Genomic DNA, 16,121 nt, shown 5'->3' on the forward strand with positions numbered 1-16,121 from the left:
GACATTACAGGTACACACTCACATATACATGTACACACACAGTATCCACACACACCAACTGACCCTTTTTTTGTCATCAAAGTCCGATCGACGAGGGATGTCTCAGCCTCATTCAGACAAAAGGAAGAAGTTCTTGCTTCATCTTTTCCATGAAGACCCAGAAATAGATCACGGATGATGTCAACCTCTGTCTGGATGCTGAAGTGTGTTATTTTAGCACAAGTAAGTTGAGGACAGAAAAGCTCAAATGACAAAATCCCATTTCTTAGAATCAACAATGCGTCATGTTTAATCAATTTAATATTTCCTTTTAAAAAGATGTACATGGGGGACAAACAGATTCATTTGCTATAGTATTGAACAACATACAGTACATGTCATGTTATAATTATCATGTGACAAAACAAAACAACAATTACCGGTACTGTCCCTCTTATTTACTCAGATAAAACAGGCTCACTTCTCAGTGTGAACCTTTATTATAGGCACAGGTAGATACAGAGAAAATAAAACGCCTTTCAGACACTAAAACAAGAACTATCTTCGGAAACTTTGTGTGCAATTGATAAATGATACAAATGGTGTGTTCAATAATGAAAAACTGTGGGGGTGAAGTTAGCTGTACACTGATGGCATACAAATGATCCGCACAAAAATCTTTAAATTAAATAATGTTTCTATGCCCCACGTTTACGTTTCTAAACCCCAAGACTTTTTGACTTTTTTGAGCCCTACACACCATCCGAGTACCAAACATTTGTTAAGGCGTTCCCAAAACCTAAATGTTTGTTTATGCTGCCCAAATAAGTTATTTTTATAGTCCTAAAACTGTTAAGATGTTAAGAGCGCTGGGAAATGCCAATATCTGTACAGTGCCCCTTCAGAATTTGCTACGGTATTTGACATAATTCTAAAATTTGCATTGTGATTTTGAGGCACTACTGGCCATGTTAACAAAGTCAGGGAGTGTACATTAAAAGCTTATATTCTGATAGAAATGAACAAAGGAACCCAAAGAGGATGGCTGGTAGGTGAGGGGTCCAGCTCTGCAGATTGGTATTGTTACAACAGGCTCAAATTGATTTCTGAATAATTAAAAGCGCAATTGTTAAAATGATAACAATTACAACAACAGTGAACTAATAGCACCAATCCAAACCAAAGCACCACAATAAAACAAAACAAAAGAAACAACATTGCAGCTAATCCCCATAAAGACAAACTGTAGCTTTGTCTCTTTACAATGAAATGATGGGACATGTAGTGTTACACAGAGCTGCTTTCAGCGCTGATCAGTGTGAACGTTTGTGAAGACACCGGCCACAGCAGAGCACAGTAGACGTCACAGTGATGACTGATCTCTTGTGTCGAAAAGTATTCAGGATGGAGAAACAGCTGAAACTGCATTTTTTAAAATCTGTGTCAATAAAAAAAATCTTCAATGATGTTTCCTGTACAATAGCTGGGAATCTTTGACCTTTAGGGTGACATAATCCCATCACGATCTTTAGAAGGACAATAGCTGACATTGGTTTGCACAGTGGTTTTGGGCTTTTTGAGAATTCAGCGCACAGCTTTACACTGACTGTGTCGATTCAATTAAGCAACTATAGTTTAAACTATTGTTTAGCTGTTCAGCCCACGACTTTACAGTTTTTGGTTCACTCTCATCGCTCTCATTGAGTAATTTTCAGCTGCAGCAGGCAGCTGTTTTCAATGAAAAAGCTCTAAGAAAAATCACTGTACACTACCTGCTTAGCAGCATATGGCAGACAGACAGAGAATAGTAGGCGAACATAGTGGAGCATTTAGCAGCTAAAGAGACAGATATTTCCATCAGGAGTCGGTAGAGACCAAAACAGAGCTCAAAGAAAGTGAATATTGACTTATACTCATCAGGTGGACACAAACATGACTCCAAATGAACATTGCTCTGTAACTGCGGGATGTGTAAATAGGCAATTGTTTGCTAACAAGTTCAACAACTCAACAACTTAAAACAACTTATTTCTACTGCCCCCACATGGTCAAACAAAATCAGCTATTATCACACTGGAAGATTAGTTTAAATGATAATTCTCTAGTTTAGAATAATCTGTGGCAAAAATCTTTCCACAGCAGGCTTAATGATGGTTTCTGACTACATCAGATACATCAGATCATTGCCACAAAGAAATCAGATATTTTATGGGTGTGTAAATCCATCCTCAGATTAGCACTCATACTATAAAATGCTGTTTGAAAGCAGTGCGGTCAGAGGTCTTCACTCCTCCTCACTGGGCCTGTTCCTGCTGGCAGAGCTGACTCAACTGTGTCTCACTGTGCTCGGAGTTTCCACTCACAGTAAAAGTTACTAGCACTGTCGATTGAGTGGTAACATGTGGCAAAAATAAAAGAATAAAAATAAAAATGAACAGCAAGGCCCTACGCTGAGGGATTTTCAGATAATGACACTGAGCCGAGCTGCCGCAGCCACTAAAAAAAAATCCTATAATCTAAAAATGTCCTGGTTGGTCAGCACTGGCTTTGCTCACATCACTAAGTGTCTCTATGTGTCCTGTGCAGCTTGAAGCTCCGTTTTACTGTAGAGGTGATAACATTTAAGCAAACTAACCAAAATGGCAAGACTACGGCAGGTTCACTGCAGTGAGACATATATAGCTTCCATAGAGACATCAAGTCAAATCAAAACAAACACAAAATACACAAGACCTCTGACTGCTCACACTGTGCAAATCAAACTCTGCTCATACTTCAGCTGAATAACAGCGAGGACTTGATGAATACGTTGATACGGAACGAAGCAATGGCATAAAAACAATGTGGTCAAGTAACAACTATTAGATAACATAGAAACAAATCTTTCATTTTATAGCATAAGATATTCCTTTTCATGGGCGAAGATATCTGGCAAATCATTTTCTTTACAAAGTGGATTTTTTAAATTCGTAACTAAACAAATATCACCTGTTAACATACAGGTTTAAGAGAGTACTGCGACCAGCCCTGCGGCCAAAGAGAAATATAGTAGCACCAAAATATTACAACAGAGGGATCATTAGAAAGACAGGCGATGGAGGGAAGTTGCGCTCTCCCTCTCTCTGCCTCTCCAGGTTTCTGCAGCCCTCCCTCCAGTGGAATGTAAAACTCAGCTCAGGCTGTTATGGCCCAGCTCGGCCCGGAGAGGCGTCTGGTTTGTGCTGGATTCCGGCTGGAAAAAAGGTCCCTCTTTAACAGTAACAGGACCAGGTGTCAGTCCGACAGCATTCCAGCTCGATCTCTCACTCCTCTGATAGAGGTAGTGTGAGGGCTGCTGTTACAAGGCTCAGTGGGAGGGTTTCAGGCTTACTGTGAGTGTGTACAGGACCCAGAGAGTGGATGCTGTGAGCTTCACGGTGTCAGGTCAGTGTCCCTGGCAGGTTTTGCAGCACATTTGTCTGAAATATGGCCTGCTGCAGAACTTGAACCTGAGCACCAGGGGGCAGTAGGCCACAGTGTTCACATCTTTACACTCTGCAGGAAAGACAAAAATGAAGCAGACTGATCAATGCATTACAATTTTTTTTTTTTAGAAACTGTACAGGATTTCAATCAAAATACCAAGAATATTATCATTTTTATGCACCTTTATTGTTCAGACTTATACGACTTGTATGGAATGACATAAATCCTCCTGGCATTTGGCCTGTGGATTAAATGATTAATTAATTAATTAACTTCTTGATGCTTGAGAAAATCAGATATGCCACATTTTGTATATAAAATGTAATGCAATGCAATAAAAAAAGTTGTATTATTCGGTATGCGTACGTACATTATAGATAATGTATGTAGAAGTCCACTTGAGTTGGGTTGCAAACGTTTAAACATATTAATTTGTATATTTAAAAAATGTATATCAACTGTAAACAATGAGAAAAGACCGACTACCGAATGAGTCACTGATATCTGATTACACAGATACCTTTCACAAGCTACATTGGCAGCTCAGACTTTTATATTTACTACATTTTGAGTGAGGCATTTTAAGTTAAATTTGATGTGATGACATCCAAGTTCATAATAATTGAAATTAAATTAAATTGAAAACAAACACGTTTAACAAATCTGTGGATTTTAAAATCGTATTCTCAATTAGCACGACATCTTCCATTGCAAACTCTTAGTGGGAAATGGTTCTATAATGTTCTTTCTGTGACATATGAGGAGGAGCAATGATTTGACCTCTTACCTTCGGGGTTGTCTGTACTGATGGGCAGATTGAGGTCACATTTGCTCTTGCACTGCTGCATGCCTGCTGGCCGCTGATGTTCAAGACACTCATTGGACGGCTGGCGGGAGGGGGTCAGACACTGCACCGAACGCATCTCCTGACCCAGACCACACCTGGCAGAACACTAAGACATTGGGGATTGCATTTAAGTACAAAACGGACACTGAGTTGTAAGTCCCAGTACAACCAGGAAGAGGTACAAGAATAAACCAAAAGCCTGTAGTACCTCTCCCCAGGGACCCGTCACCCACTGAGGGGGAGGGCAGCGCTGCAGGTTACAGCGTACCCTGGAGGTGGGCCGGCCATGTTTAGGGCACTTGGACTCTGGTAGGTTGTCACCGCTCTCCCCGCTCTTACACAAGACCACACGGTGCCTGTAGCCAGGACCACAGCTGGGCGTACACTGCGAACAGAGCGAGAGATAAAGCAAGAGAGAGAAAAAAACATCAGGCGGGAGGGCAGGGAGATGGAGGCGATGGGAGGGTGCAGCAGGGGGTCACTGCGGTCATAAGCATGCAAAAAGAAATCTTCTTAATCCACTCAGCAGAGGGCAGCAGCTGTATAGGAAAGTCAAGAGCCGGCTTAGTTCCTGTAAATCAGCTGGACATAATTCCTCTTGTGAGTGTGCCATTGCTACATTACACAAGACGTCAGAAAATAGTTGAACACTGCAGCACTTCTGACACCATTTAACTTGGTTTCAATTCATCCTTAAGTTTAGATGCAGGAACAAAGTGTGGTATGAGAAGATTAAGTTTTCAGTCTGTTGTAAAAAGTCCTTCAAGTACAGTTTATGTCTGCAAGGACACAGAAGACATTCAAACTAGAATTAAAGGTTCCCACATGACAAGTGTAACAATATGTATTCATGACTTCCACAACATGTTTAGAGTGATGTATTTGTCTGAGCTGTGCCTCTATTGTGTATTTCATGGTTTAAGTTCTCTTACTTTCTCCTGGCAGATGTTTGGGTTTCTTAGGTTCAAGTGGAAAATAAACTATTGCTCCATCTGTAAGGAATTCTGTACACTGTATTGGTTCAAATTCAGCGGAGTTTACTGAAAAACAGAAACCACATGCAAGATGGGAGACCTCTGACGTCTGCCTACCTCGGACCAGTCCAGGGCCAGCCACTCAGGGGGGCAGCTGTGGTTGCTGCAGGGCTCAGTGGGGGAAGGGCGCTGGGTTATACATGCTGAGTCGTCCAGGACCTTCTCCTCCGTCACAGAGATCCTCCTTTTACATAACACCTCCCGTGTCCGAAGGCCACCGTTACAGCTGCGACTGCACTCTGACCACTCTCCTGTCCACCAGCTAGCAGCAGAGAGGGGCCGTTTTTGTTTGTATTACATACTATAGTGTGGACATCATACTGTGCAAACAGGAATTACAGGTAGGAATAGGAAAGCCCACCAACACACATACAAAATTGGTAAACAGCATTACAGTTAAAATACACACACAAGCGTATATGTGAACAAAAAAGTATATAAGTCTTAATAAACAATAACAATTTGTAATGAATAAATGTGAATGTGCCTAAAGATTAATTACACAGAATATACAGAAATCTGACATCCAATGCCTCCAAATTTCCCTGAATTAGGATAAAACATTTGTCTTTTGTATTCCATTTGAAGAAAATCTTATCAACAAGAGACTACTCACGACGGAGAGCACGGCTCAGTATTGCAGGTTCTCCTCTTCTCTTTGGGTTTGTTCTTCTTGTCACAGAAGTGGTTGTAGACGACTGAATGATCTGCCTGCTTCCTACACACCACCTGCTGTGTCTGCACACCTGACCACAGTTGAAACAACACGAGACAAACGTAAAAAAAGAACATTATAACGGGCCACGGAAAAAAATAGCATTCATTCATCGCAACATTTTTATTTATTTTTAAAGATAATTTTGGGGCATTTTATGCCTTTATTTCCGAAGGGACAGATTAGACTTGAAATGGGAAAAATCGGGGAATGACATGATGATTTACTGATTTAATTTTCATCTATTTTTATATTATGCTCATTTGATCAACAGAACAAAAGCTCTTTAAATGAGCCAGTAAATAAAATGCACATTTTCATCTGTTGTCCCTGGCCAGATAAAACAGGCGTATCATGTTTCCATCCACACGTTTTTATCCGAATTAAGTGATATTGAATGAAAAATGCCTTATGGAAACAGTAAAATTCGACTGAATTTCATGAATATAGACTCAAAGTAAATACGTTCGGTCTCATCGAATTTTTGCTTGCTCGATATACGGCTCATGCGATAAACGCTGATGGAAACGTTATTCGCCGAATAAATTAATGAATTGTGATTAAGTTTTAGGTCATTTTATGGTTGCAACCCGCCACAAAACGAAGAAGAAGAAGTTTTAGTTCATTTCCGCACAGTATTTCCGCTCTGTTTGCACACATGACAGGTGTCAGTACCCGATCCGTTCCACCTGCACAATCCGTTCTGCGCATGTGCAAGATGACACGTATGCCATGACGTAGGCGCAGATGATAATGCTGCGTTCATTCCACCACCACCTTGGAATAACGGCACCGCTTCCACCTGCATGATCCGTTCTGCGCATGCGCAAGATGTTCACACGCTAGCCTCCAGCTAACGTTAGTTAGCTAATAGCTAATTCGGCGGACCGCTAGGTGATTATAGCGGTAGCTAACGTTTGAGGGACCGCTAGGGATTATAGCGGTCGCCGTTAGCTTCTCCGGAAGCTAACGTTAGTTTAGCTAACGGTAATTCGGCGGACCGCTAGGTGATTATAGCGGTTCGCCGTTAGCCTCCACCGGAGTAAGTTACGTTTAGTTAACGAGTTAATTCGGCTAACCGAGCTGAGACAGCATGTAAATTTTAAAGACCCTCAAAATAAAACTTGAAAATAACGTTAACATATATAAGCTGTTACGTCAGTTCTACTTTACTTGTGCTCATTTAAAATACAATCATTCAATACTTGTCTTTATTGTTATTACTGTAATGTTCTTAATTTAGCGGTAGCCTGCTTTTCCCATTAAGTTTGACTTAACGTTATTTTAGACTGAATCTAGCTGCAGAAACAACGTAACCAGTGGGGCAGTGCCTGGTATTTTCGGGTAGCATGAAGGCAGCATTATTATCTCGCCTACGTGCATGATTCGTGTAATATTGTAAAGCGCGCAGAACGGTTTGTACGGGTTGAACGGATCGGTACTGACAACAGGCTGTCAATTACCGATCCGTTTCACCTGCACAATACCGTTTGCATATTCAAGATGATACGTATGCCATGACGTGAGGCGCAGATGATAATGCTGCCTTCATGCAATTCAGTCTAAAATAACGTTAAGTCAAACATAATGGGAAAAGCAGGCTACAGCTAAATTAAGACTTTACAGTAATAACAATAAAGACAAGTATTGACTGATTGTATTTTAAATGAGCACAAGTAAAGTAGAACTGACCGCAGCTGTTATATATGTTAACGTTTATTTTCAAGTTTTATTTTGAGGGTCTTTTAAAGTTTACATGCTGTCTCAGCTAGCGGTTAGCGAATTAGCTGTTAGCTAAACTAACGTTAGCTTAACTGTGGAGGCTAACGGCAGACCGCTGCAATCAGCTAGCGGTTAGGCGAATTAACCGTTAGCTAAACTAACGTTAGCCTTTCCGGTGGAGGCTAACGGCAGACCGCTATAATCACCTAGCGGTCCGCCGAATTAGCTATTAGCTAACTAATGTTAGCTGGAGGCTAGCATGTTAGCTAACATCTTGCGCATGTGCAGAACGGATCGTGCAGGTGGAAGCGGTGCCGTTATTCTGAGGTGGTGGTTGCATGAACGCAGCATTATCATCTGCGCCTACATCATGGCATACGTGTCATCTTGCACATGCGCAGAACGGATCGTGCCGGTGGAACGGATCGGGTACTGTCACAGGTGTCAACATATGTCAATGGTGTCAACAACAGATGTAAGTCGACGAACGAGGAGACAAGAGACTTTTTGAATTTAATTTACGAGCAAAATATAACGACTATTTTAGATAGCAAAAATCTAAGAAATGCCATAATTTATCAGGAACTCGTGAAGGAAATGACCAACAAAGGTTACTACAAGCCGTGGGACGTCCTCCAGAGTAAATGGAAGGCGCTCAAACAGCGATACATGTCTCAAAAAAAGAGAGTTGTCTCGCAGCGGTGCCGGAGGGAAAATTAAAGGCAAGTTCCACCTTTTTGATGAGCTGGATCAGATCCTCGGCCAAAGGCCCATCGTAGCTTCCTTGGCCTCTTATATTAACAACAACTACTTTCGTCTAGCAAAACTTTGTTTCGCAAATGTTTGCTTGAATGTTGTGCGATTCAGTGCGAAAATGAATGGAAACACCTTAAAATGTCTCAAATCAATCCGATATACCAATTTAATCGCAAAACAGCATGTGACGTCATTACGCAACAGGTTTTTATTCGCTTTAAAGCTGTTGGATGGAACACACTTTCACCAGCTTTATTTGCATACGTTTTTTTTACCGAACTTCAGATAATTCGATTGACAAGTGGATGGAAACTTAGCTATAGACATATCTTACAAAATGTATGAACGCAACATAACAAATACACACAAAATAGTACAGCATATCTGTTTCAGACCAAAAAAAGTGATCCGGCGATTTGCCGCAGGGTTGTACGCCGGGGGGGAGTGTCAATGAAACGGCCCATTTGTGTGACGTCCTGTTGTGTTCTTAAACCAACCCAACAAAGCACAAGTAGACTTTATATTTCACAATTACTTTTTTCCTTCAGATCGTTTATAGATAGCTACGTTTCCAACCGCACTTGAAGGCAGCTTTATTTCACAGGAGAGAAAGAAGAGAGACGAGTGAGACATAGAGAGTGCTTTGTTGTTGCAGGAAACATTCAGCTATTACACAAACTCCAGGGCAGTTCAGTGCTTGTGTTTCGTTTTTTTTACCCTCAAAGTGTTTTAAAACTTTCTTTTGGCAGCGATAAAGGCAGTGATGTTTCCTGTTTACTGTATGGGATTCTCACACCGGCTCATACCATAGCTCAAAAGTCTGATTGCCGTTTACTTCATCAGCCACCGCAGTGTGAAGTGGGGTTGCGTTTCTCCAAAAGTTGAGTCGCAGCCTAAACATACTAACCCCATTCAAAATGAATGGGTGGCCTGCGTTTTTGCCGGACCATTGGACGGCTGACGCAGGCTGTCTGAATGCGGCCTTAAAGGCACACTATGCAAGATTTGTACCTTAATATAATATATAACTTTGAAGTCATTTTGATGGTAAACGAACTCATAGTAGGGTGAATCATGCAAAGCGGGGGGGGTGGGTGGGGGACGCCGCTGGCCAAACCAGCAATGCAGGTTTGGGAGATGGCGCCCCACCAAAATCTTGCGAGAATCACAAATTGCTTTACTACTATCGGTTCTGCGAACTGAAAACTGAAACCTTCACCCGGGGATACCCGATGCAGGCCGCACTCTGCTACTCTGGGAAAGGACTGAGGACTCCGGTAAGAGCAGAGGAGGGCTCTGTATGTACGTGCATGAGAACTGGTTTAATAACGGGACAATTATAGATAAACTCTTCCCTGACCTCGAGTACATGTCTGTAAGATGCCGGCCTTTTTTTCTACCGAGAGAGCTAACAGTAGTGACCGTCACGCCTGTGACGATCACTACTGTTAGCCCGACGCCATTGTAAACACGGCGCTCTCTCTCCTGCTGAACACCATAAACGAGCAGCAGCGGGCCCACCCTGACAGTGTCCACATAATCGCAGGAGACTTTAATAAGGCCAACTTGAAGACTGTACTCCCGACATTTTATCAACATGTCACGTAAACTTGCTTGCGTTCTATGTTATGTTGTCAGTTTTTACTAAGTATTTGATTCATCCATTGTTGATAATAAGACCAGTCCTACAGGGGGGAGGGGATCAGGCCGTGAGTGCAGAGACGGCTCTGCGTGAGTGGTATTTACGACAGTAACGTTAAATACAAGTACTCCACAGCGACTCTAGGGGTAGCTGTTTGACAAAAAACGGAAACTGCATAGTATGCCTTTAAGGTCCTTCTAGAGCTGCAGCGAGACACTCACAAAATTCTAACAATGTCTTGAGCTTATAAACTGCTGCTGCATGTTACGCCTACAGAAAAACATCAACTAAGGATCCAACCTAATGGCTCCATGTCTGAAATTATTTCATAAAAGAACAAAAGTATCCCCATTTTCTTTTTTTTTAATTGCCACTACCTCTGTAAATGTTCACCCCCCATGTCCACATCCTCCTCTACACACTATGCCAAGTGAAAGGATTTGTTTCTCAGAGGAGAAAATTAGCCCTTATCAGGTAAAGCAGCATGGGTCATTAACTTACACAAGCCAGAGAGGAAAAGGGAGCTTGGCTATGTGTTATATCTACAAAGTCTCAGAGCCTGTGAACTGCTCAAACGCCTCAACATGGACTCCACAAACACTCTAGTCCCATGACAAAAGTTTACCAAACAGACGTTTAAGCCATTTAATCCTTAACCTTTATGTGACATCTGCCCCAAGTGAGTGGGTTCAATCACGATGCAGGGACATACATCTGTTCACACAATCACATCATAAAGAATTTTGGAAACAAAACCTTGTCCCCACAAGGTAAAACATTAAATTTTAGGGCTAGGACTTGGCTTAGGGTTAGCATTGAGGATAGGCATGTAGTGGTTATGTTTAAGCTTAGGGTTAGTCTCCAGGAAATGAATGTATGTCAATGCAACGTCCTCCTAACACAGTTTGCTTTTGTGTGTGTGTGTGTGTGTGCGTGTGTGTGCGCGTTTGTGTGTGTGTACCTCCAGCGCAAAGAGCTGAGCAGCGTGACCAGGAGTTGTAGTGCCAGGCAAAGCCAGTCAGAGGTTCCCTGTTCAGTGGGGGGTTGAAGCGATAGTGGATCCCTGGGTTCTCCTCCCGCACAAGCACCTAATCCAAACATTTAACACTACATGATGATGAAACTTTTGTTGATATGTTTTTTAAAGACCTATTTTGGGATTTCTTTCCAATTCTGAGTAAAAAGCAACACGCACACACACCACTTGCTTTGTCTCCTTTGTGGTGCAGGGAATTAATTCCCCCGAAGATCCATTTCCAAATGTGCATTTGTGTCTTGAGAAAGGTCCCTGACCAAAACGTTGACCGACCAAATAAAGCAATGCAGAGGTGACAAGTGTGTGCGTGATTTTTCTTTCCTTTTTCTTTGGAAATATTTCTTTCCATTCTTACCATGACAGTCAGGGTTATGTTTGTTGGCCCCAGAGCTTCAAGAGTTTCTGGTCCATCAGTGGGCCGCCTGTAGTGGAAGGTGGTACCGGCAACATCGAACCTGCGTGGTGTGTCAATGGTCAGCTTCCCATTGATAAAGTACTGGTCCCCTTTACTCTTCAGCACTGGGACACAGAGGAGAAGGAGAGGGAGGTAGAAGGAGAACAGTAAAGTAGAAGGAAGAAATAAATGCACTAATGTTACAAATGCATCTAAAGCATCACCATAAGAAGATTCCAGAATAATTTTGTATTACAGAGTTAGATCAAAATAAGCTTTTTCTCAGAGATCATCACTGTGAAGTTTTTAGGCTACTTGAGCTAGCACAAACACTGGAAGCAGGAACAGTTATCCTGCTTCCAGTGTTCTGTCTAAAGTAAAAATAAAATAATAAATACACCGTCAAACAGCTCCAAAACTGTCTTAGTTACTTGTTGCATCTTGTTAGCTAGCAAGCTTGTCTCAAATACATCCAAGTGTCAACTCTGTGTGTTGTTTAAAGTTATGAAAATATGCAAAGACAGCGACTTTACTGTAAGGACAGAAGACCATGCAGCTTTTGTTAGTTAAGTATAATTTGCTTTTCCTACAAATGTTGAATACAAGCATATAATTATATAACTTTGGAGTTGGTTGAATGCACTTTTGACAAGCTAAGCTAACTGCTTCCCCGTGCATCTAGTGTTGAAGCTAAGCAGCATTCATGCAATGTTAGCAGATTTATAAGAACAGGAAAACCTTCACGCATTGTTCCAACATATTTCCTCCCACTGCGAGCCTTGAAGTCACATCATTTAAATTGGCCAAATTAGCTTGTTTTGTTATCGATATTTGCAGTTTAGTGCTAATTTGCAGCATTTTTTCTTGCAACTTGTAGACACCAACATCTTTCTTTTCATCAAGTTGAAGATATCATAGAAAATCCCAATATTTCTGATTTCAGCTATGAGCTGAATTATTATGAGCTAATTATTTGATGAGCTACCTCTGTTTTTAAGGACAGGCATTTTTAGCGGGTAGCCTATAGCACAGGTTTCTTTAATTAAAATAATAATTCTTCCAGTTCAAAGGCCTGGTATGGTGCATGCTGGGCCACTGCCTTACTGGGGCACACAGATGAAACAGTCCAATAATTCATGTTTTTATGTGACACCTGTGTTCTTCCTGCATGTAAAAATGACTGCTGTAAAAAAAGGCCTACTCAATTCATAGATTTCAAACTGATATCAAAAAGCCTTTTGACAACAGACATTTGATTTGTCGTGGTAGGAAACAGTAGCAAGTGTTACTAATAAGTTTTATTAGTGTGCCAATAAACCATGACAGCAGGATCTGAAGCACCTGAATGGCAATCAGCTATCATTATGTTATTAGCAACACCTGGGCTTTTCCTGCTGTAACAACTCAAAAAGTCTGGTGTTTTTGGCCTGTTGGATTAGCCTCGTGAGACCGTCCTGATCTGGCGAGCTCCAGTTTTCCACTCGCAGATCAGTCTGGCATCTTGAGATAGAGAAAATTTTGAGCCATTCACCAAACGACAGACCAATCAGCTTTGCTTTTGAGGCGGGTTTAGGTGTGACCCACGAGAAGCGACTGTTCAGTCTAAACAACATGGCAGCTTCCATGGATGAGATGAGCGTAGCTATCACGCAGGTTTTATCCGAATTACAAAGTATTCCTTCATTGAAAGAAGAGCAAAAAACGGCACTGGAGGCTTTTCTCGGAGGAAAAGATGTTTTTGCTCTTCTCCCGACAAGAGTTTCGGCAAGAGTTTGATCTGATTGGTTGATTTGGCCCGTCTATCACCAACATAGGTGGTGATAGACAGATGGTTTATCCAATCAGCCAACCAGTATTTTCGCCCCTTCCCAAAAGTTCTCCAATGGAAAGTTCCTAGATAGATATGCCAAGCAAATGCAAAGCAATCCATCTGGCGGAGTCAGGTTACTGTTGGATAGAGAGATATTAAACTGATGTGGTCTTCTCATCAAACTCTTGGTAAGATAACTCATTACTTATAATTTTTATTGTTTATATTTTGTTTATTTGGATCTATATATTTGCACTCTTTCCCACTTTGTATTGCAAATGCTGCACAAAAACTTCCCTTGGGATAAATAAAGTGTTATCTTATCTTTCATATTTTATTATATATATATATATATATTATATAACTATTTACTTTGACAGGCAGTTACACTCAACATTAGCTTGACTATAATCTTACCCAGGTAGTTGAGGGAGATGTTGAGCTCTTGTATGTGGATGAACACTGATCCTTTAGGAATTCTGACCACTTCTTCATAACCTGAGACACACAAAGTCAAAAAAAAGTAGTAAGTAGTGTTTAGCTCTGTGTTTAGCTCTGTGGGATGTCGATGGACTAAGCAGAGGCTTCAGATTCCAGCTGCATTCCTGGGCAGCCGGCCTCAGCTACTCAGCTCTTTGCTAGAGAGCGTGAACTGCGCCAAGGGCCTTCTTCTCCTCTCTTCTTCTTTTTCTCTCTATTCCTGCCATCTGTTTTGGTCTCTTGTCCTCTTTCGCTTTACACTCATCTCACCTCCGCTCTCCTCAGCCCAGCCACTACAGCCCTGTAAATAACTCCAGCCTCACTAGAGGAAGCAGGAATAGAAAAAAATGAAGGAAATAAATAAATCCTTCCAGCGTTTTGACCACAAGAGGAAAGGAGAGGTTTGGCTTGTGACCTCCATGTGGGGCTCTGTGAGGTGGGACTGACCCTGGTCTTCTAGATGGAAGCGTTGAAGATTAGTTTAGGTTTTTGGCAAATGTGCGAGAAAAGTGTGTACCTCTGTTAACATTCAAGAACCTGTGTAAACCTTCAGTAACCCCTCACCGCCTACCAGAGCCACAGGCTGGGCAGATAGAAATAGACTTTAAGGGACATTATTACATTTAAGCTGAGAGCACAGATCAATGATTAAATAACACAGCATCTTTAAAAAACGTCAACTTTCACTTTTCTGGGATGTCATTTATGTCATTTCAATGGTTTGGCCTAATCCCAGACCATATTTAAATCACTTGAACAGAATGGAGAAGCGCTGACTAAAGGCTTTAGAACTTCAAAGAATTGTAAGCTTGTTATAGACATGACTAAGTGATTCTGCCAGTCATGAATCTTTCTGTGTCCAGAATAAGCCTCCAATCCCGGCCTTTGAGTTTGTTTAGAGATGAGACATGTGGTACTGTAGTTGTTACTAAGTCAACTGAGTTTAGACATTTAACTTGAGTTAACTCAGTTTACTTAGGTTTTAATTGGCAAAAATTGGGAAATCTACATTATATGGCAAAAAGTATGTGGACACTACTTTCTAATACCTTGAACACTGACTTGAGAGCCAGGCCTTATCGCACATCACTATCTTGAAGCCGAATGGGTACAAATCCCTGCAGCAGGTTCCAAAGTCTTGTAGAAAACCTTCCCAGAAACTGTTATAGCAGTATATAAATACTATATAAGTGGTCTCGGAATTAGGTATTTAACATATGGGTGTGATATTCAGTGTCCACACACTTTTTAACAAGAAGCTTGCATTACAAACTGCAGGCGTGGAGTTAGAAAGACATGAGCCTTTACCACGCGATCACTGGTGGTTTAAGCCCCCAACGTCGACTTCAAGGCACCTAACCCTAACCCTAACCATTGCCTAATCCTAGTGCCAAAACACCAAACACCTTAGCACACTAGTTGTATTTAATAGGAGCCAGCATTTCTTTTGTAGTATGACCCATACTAGGAAATAAACATCAAGAAAATCTAAACCTCTGCTTCTTCACTTTTGACAATTCTTTTAATTGGTCTCTTGCAATTCCCCCAACCTTTATGGAACTGCAATACTAAATCCCTGGAGCACCACTTTAAAAATAGCACTGACCGTGGCTACCATCCCCAGATCACAAAACGCAAGACTAAACAACCAACACTTCAACTTCAGTTTTACTAACGGATTTCTTTAGGCCAACAATAAATATGTCAGATATTTTGAGGGTAGTTGAGACCTCAGCTGGGGTTGACAGGCTGGCCTGGTCACTGTGGTGAAGAGCACAGCTGCCTGCTCAGGGTGCGTCCCCTCTGAGGAATCCTGGAAGGGGGTGAGTGGTGTTGACAGTTGGGTGAGAAACTCTGAAGTTGGTGTTGCAAGGAGAAATGTAACCCAGAATAGATCCAAAAGCAGCTGGACCTCAAGCCACACTGGTCGGACCTCACCTAAATCTGTCTGCCACGTGTCCCTGGGTGGCTGGTGGATAAATATACGTACATATATATATACACAGCATATGGTATGTATATGTGTTAATGTATTTGTGCCTCCTCAGTGCTAAGAGTTTTCAGGGAGTTTTTCCTCTTCTTCTTAAAGATATGTGGAGCTTTTATTTATAGGCAGGCATTTTTCTGTTGTTAAACTTGGTAGCTTCCTTTCCTCGTCTATAAAACGTACTTGCCATGAACCTTAAGGGTCGATTCTGGGCCCTATTCTTTTCTCTATGTATATGCTTCCCCTTCATGTCA

At 41.5% G+C, this 16,121-nt stretch overlaps 1 protein-coding gene across 3 annotated transcripts in view; it reads right to left on the minus strand.

Moving 5' to 3' along the window:
- Positions 1-265: 265 nt before the first annotated feature.
- adamts10 (ADAM metallopeptidase with thrombospondin type 1 motif, 10) overlaps positions 266-16,121 on the minus strand; it is a 60,739-nt gene continuing 44,883 nt past the window's right edge. For 2 of the 3 annotated variants that reach the window (XM_039812112.1, XM_039812114.1), the window contains 9 exons: positions 13,818-13,898; positions 11,552-11,715; positions 11,122-11,248; positions 5,942-6,071; positions 5,383-5,587; positions 4,500-4,676; positions 4,232-4,397; positions 3,626-3,685; positions 266-3,513 (listed from right to left, as the gene is read on the minus strand). In XM_039812112.1, coding sequence (XP_039668046.1) covers positions 3,404-3,513; positions 3,626-3,685; positions 4,232-4,397; positions 4,500-4,676; positions 5,383-5,587; positions 5,942-6,071; positions 11,122-11,248; positions 11,552-11,715; positions 13,818-13,898 — 1,220 coding nt within the window. In that variant the 3' untranslated portion in view covers positions 266-3,403. The remainder of the gene's footprint in view (positions 3,514-3,625; positions 3,686-4,231; positions 4,398-4,499; positions 4,677-5,382; positions 5,588-5,941; positions 6,072-11,121; positions 11,249-11,551; positions 11,716-13,817; positions 13,899-16,121) is intronic. The other variant, XM_039812113.1, reaches the window with a different exon arrangement.

The sequence above is a fragment of the Perca fluviatilis genome, chromosome 9, assembly GCF_010015445.1.
Source record: "Perca fluviatilis chromosome 9, GENO_Pfluv_1.0, whole genome shotgun sequence".
NCBI classification, from domain to species: Eukaryota; Metazoa; Chordata; class Actinopteri; order Perciformes; family Percidae; genus Perca; species Perca fluviatilis.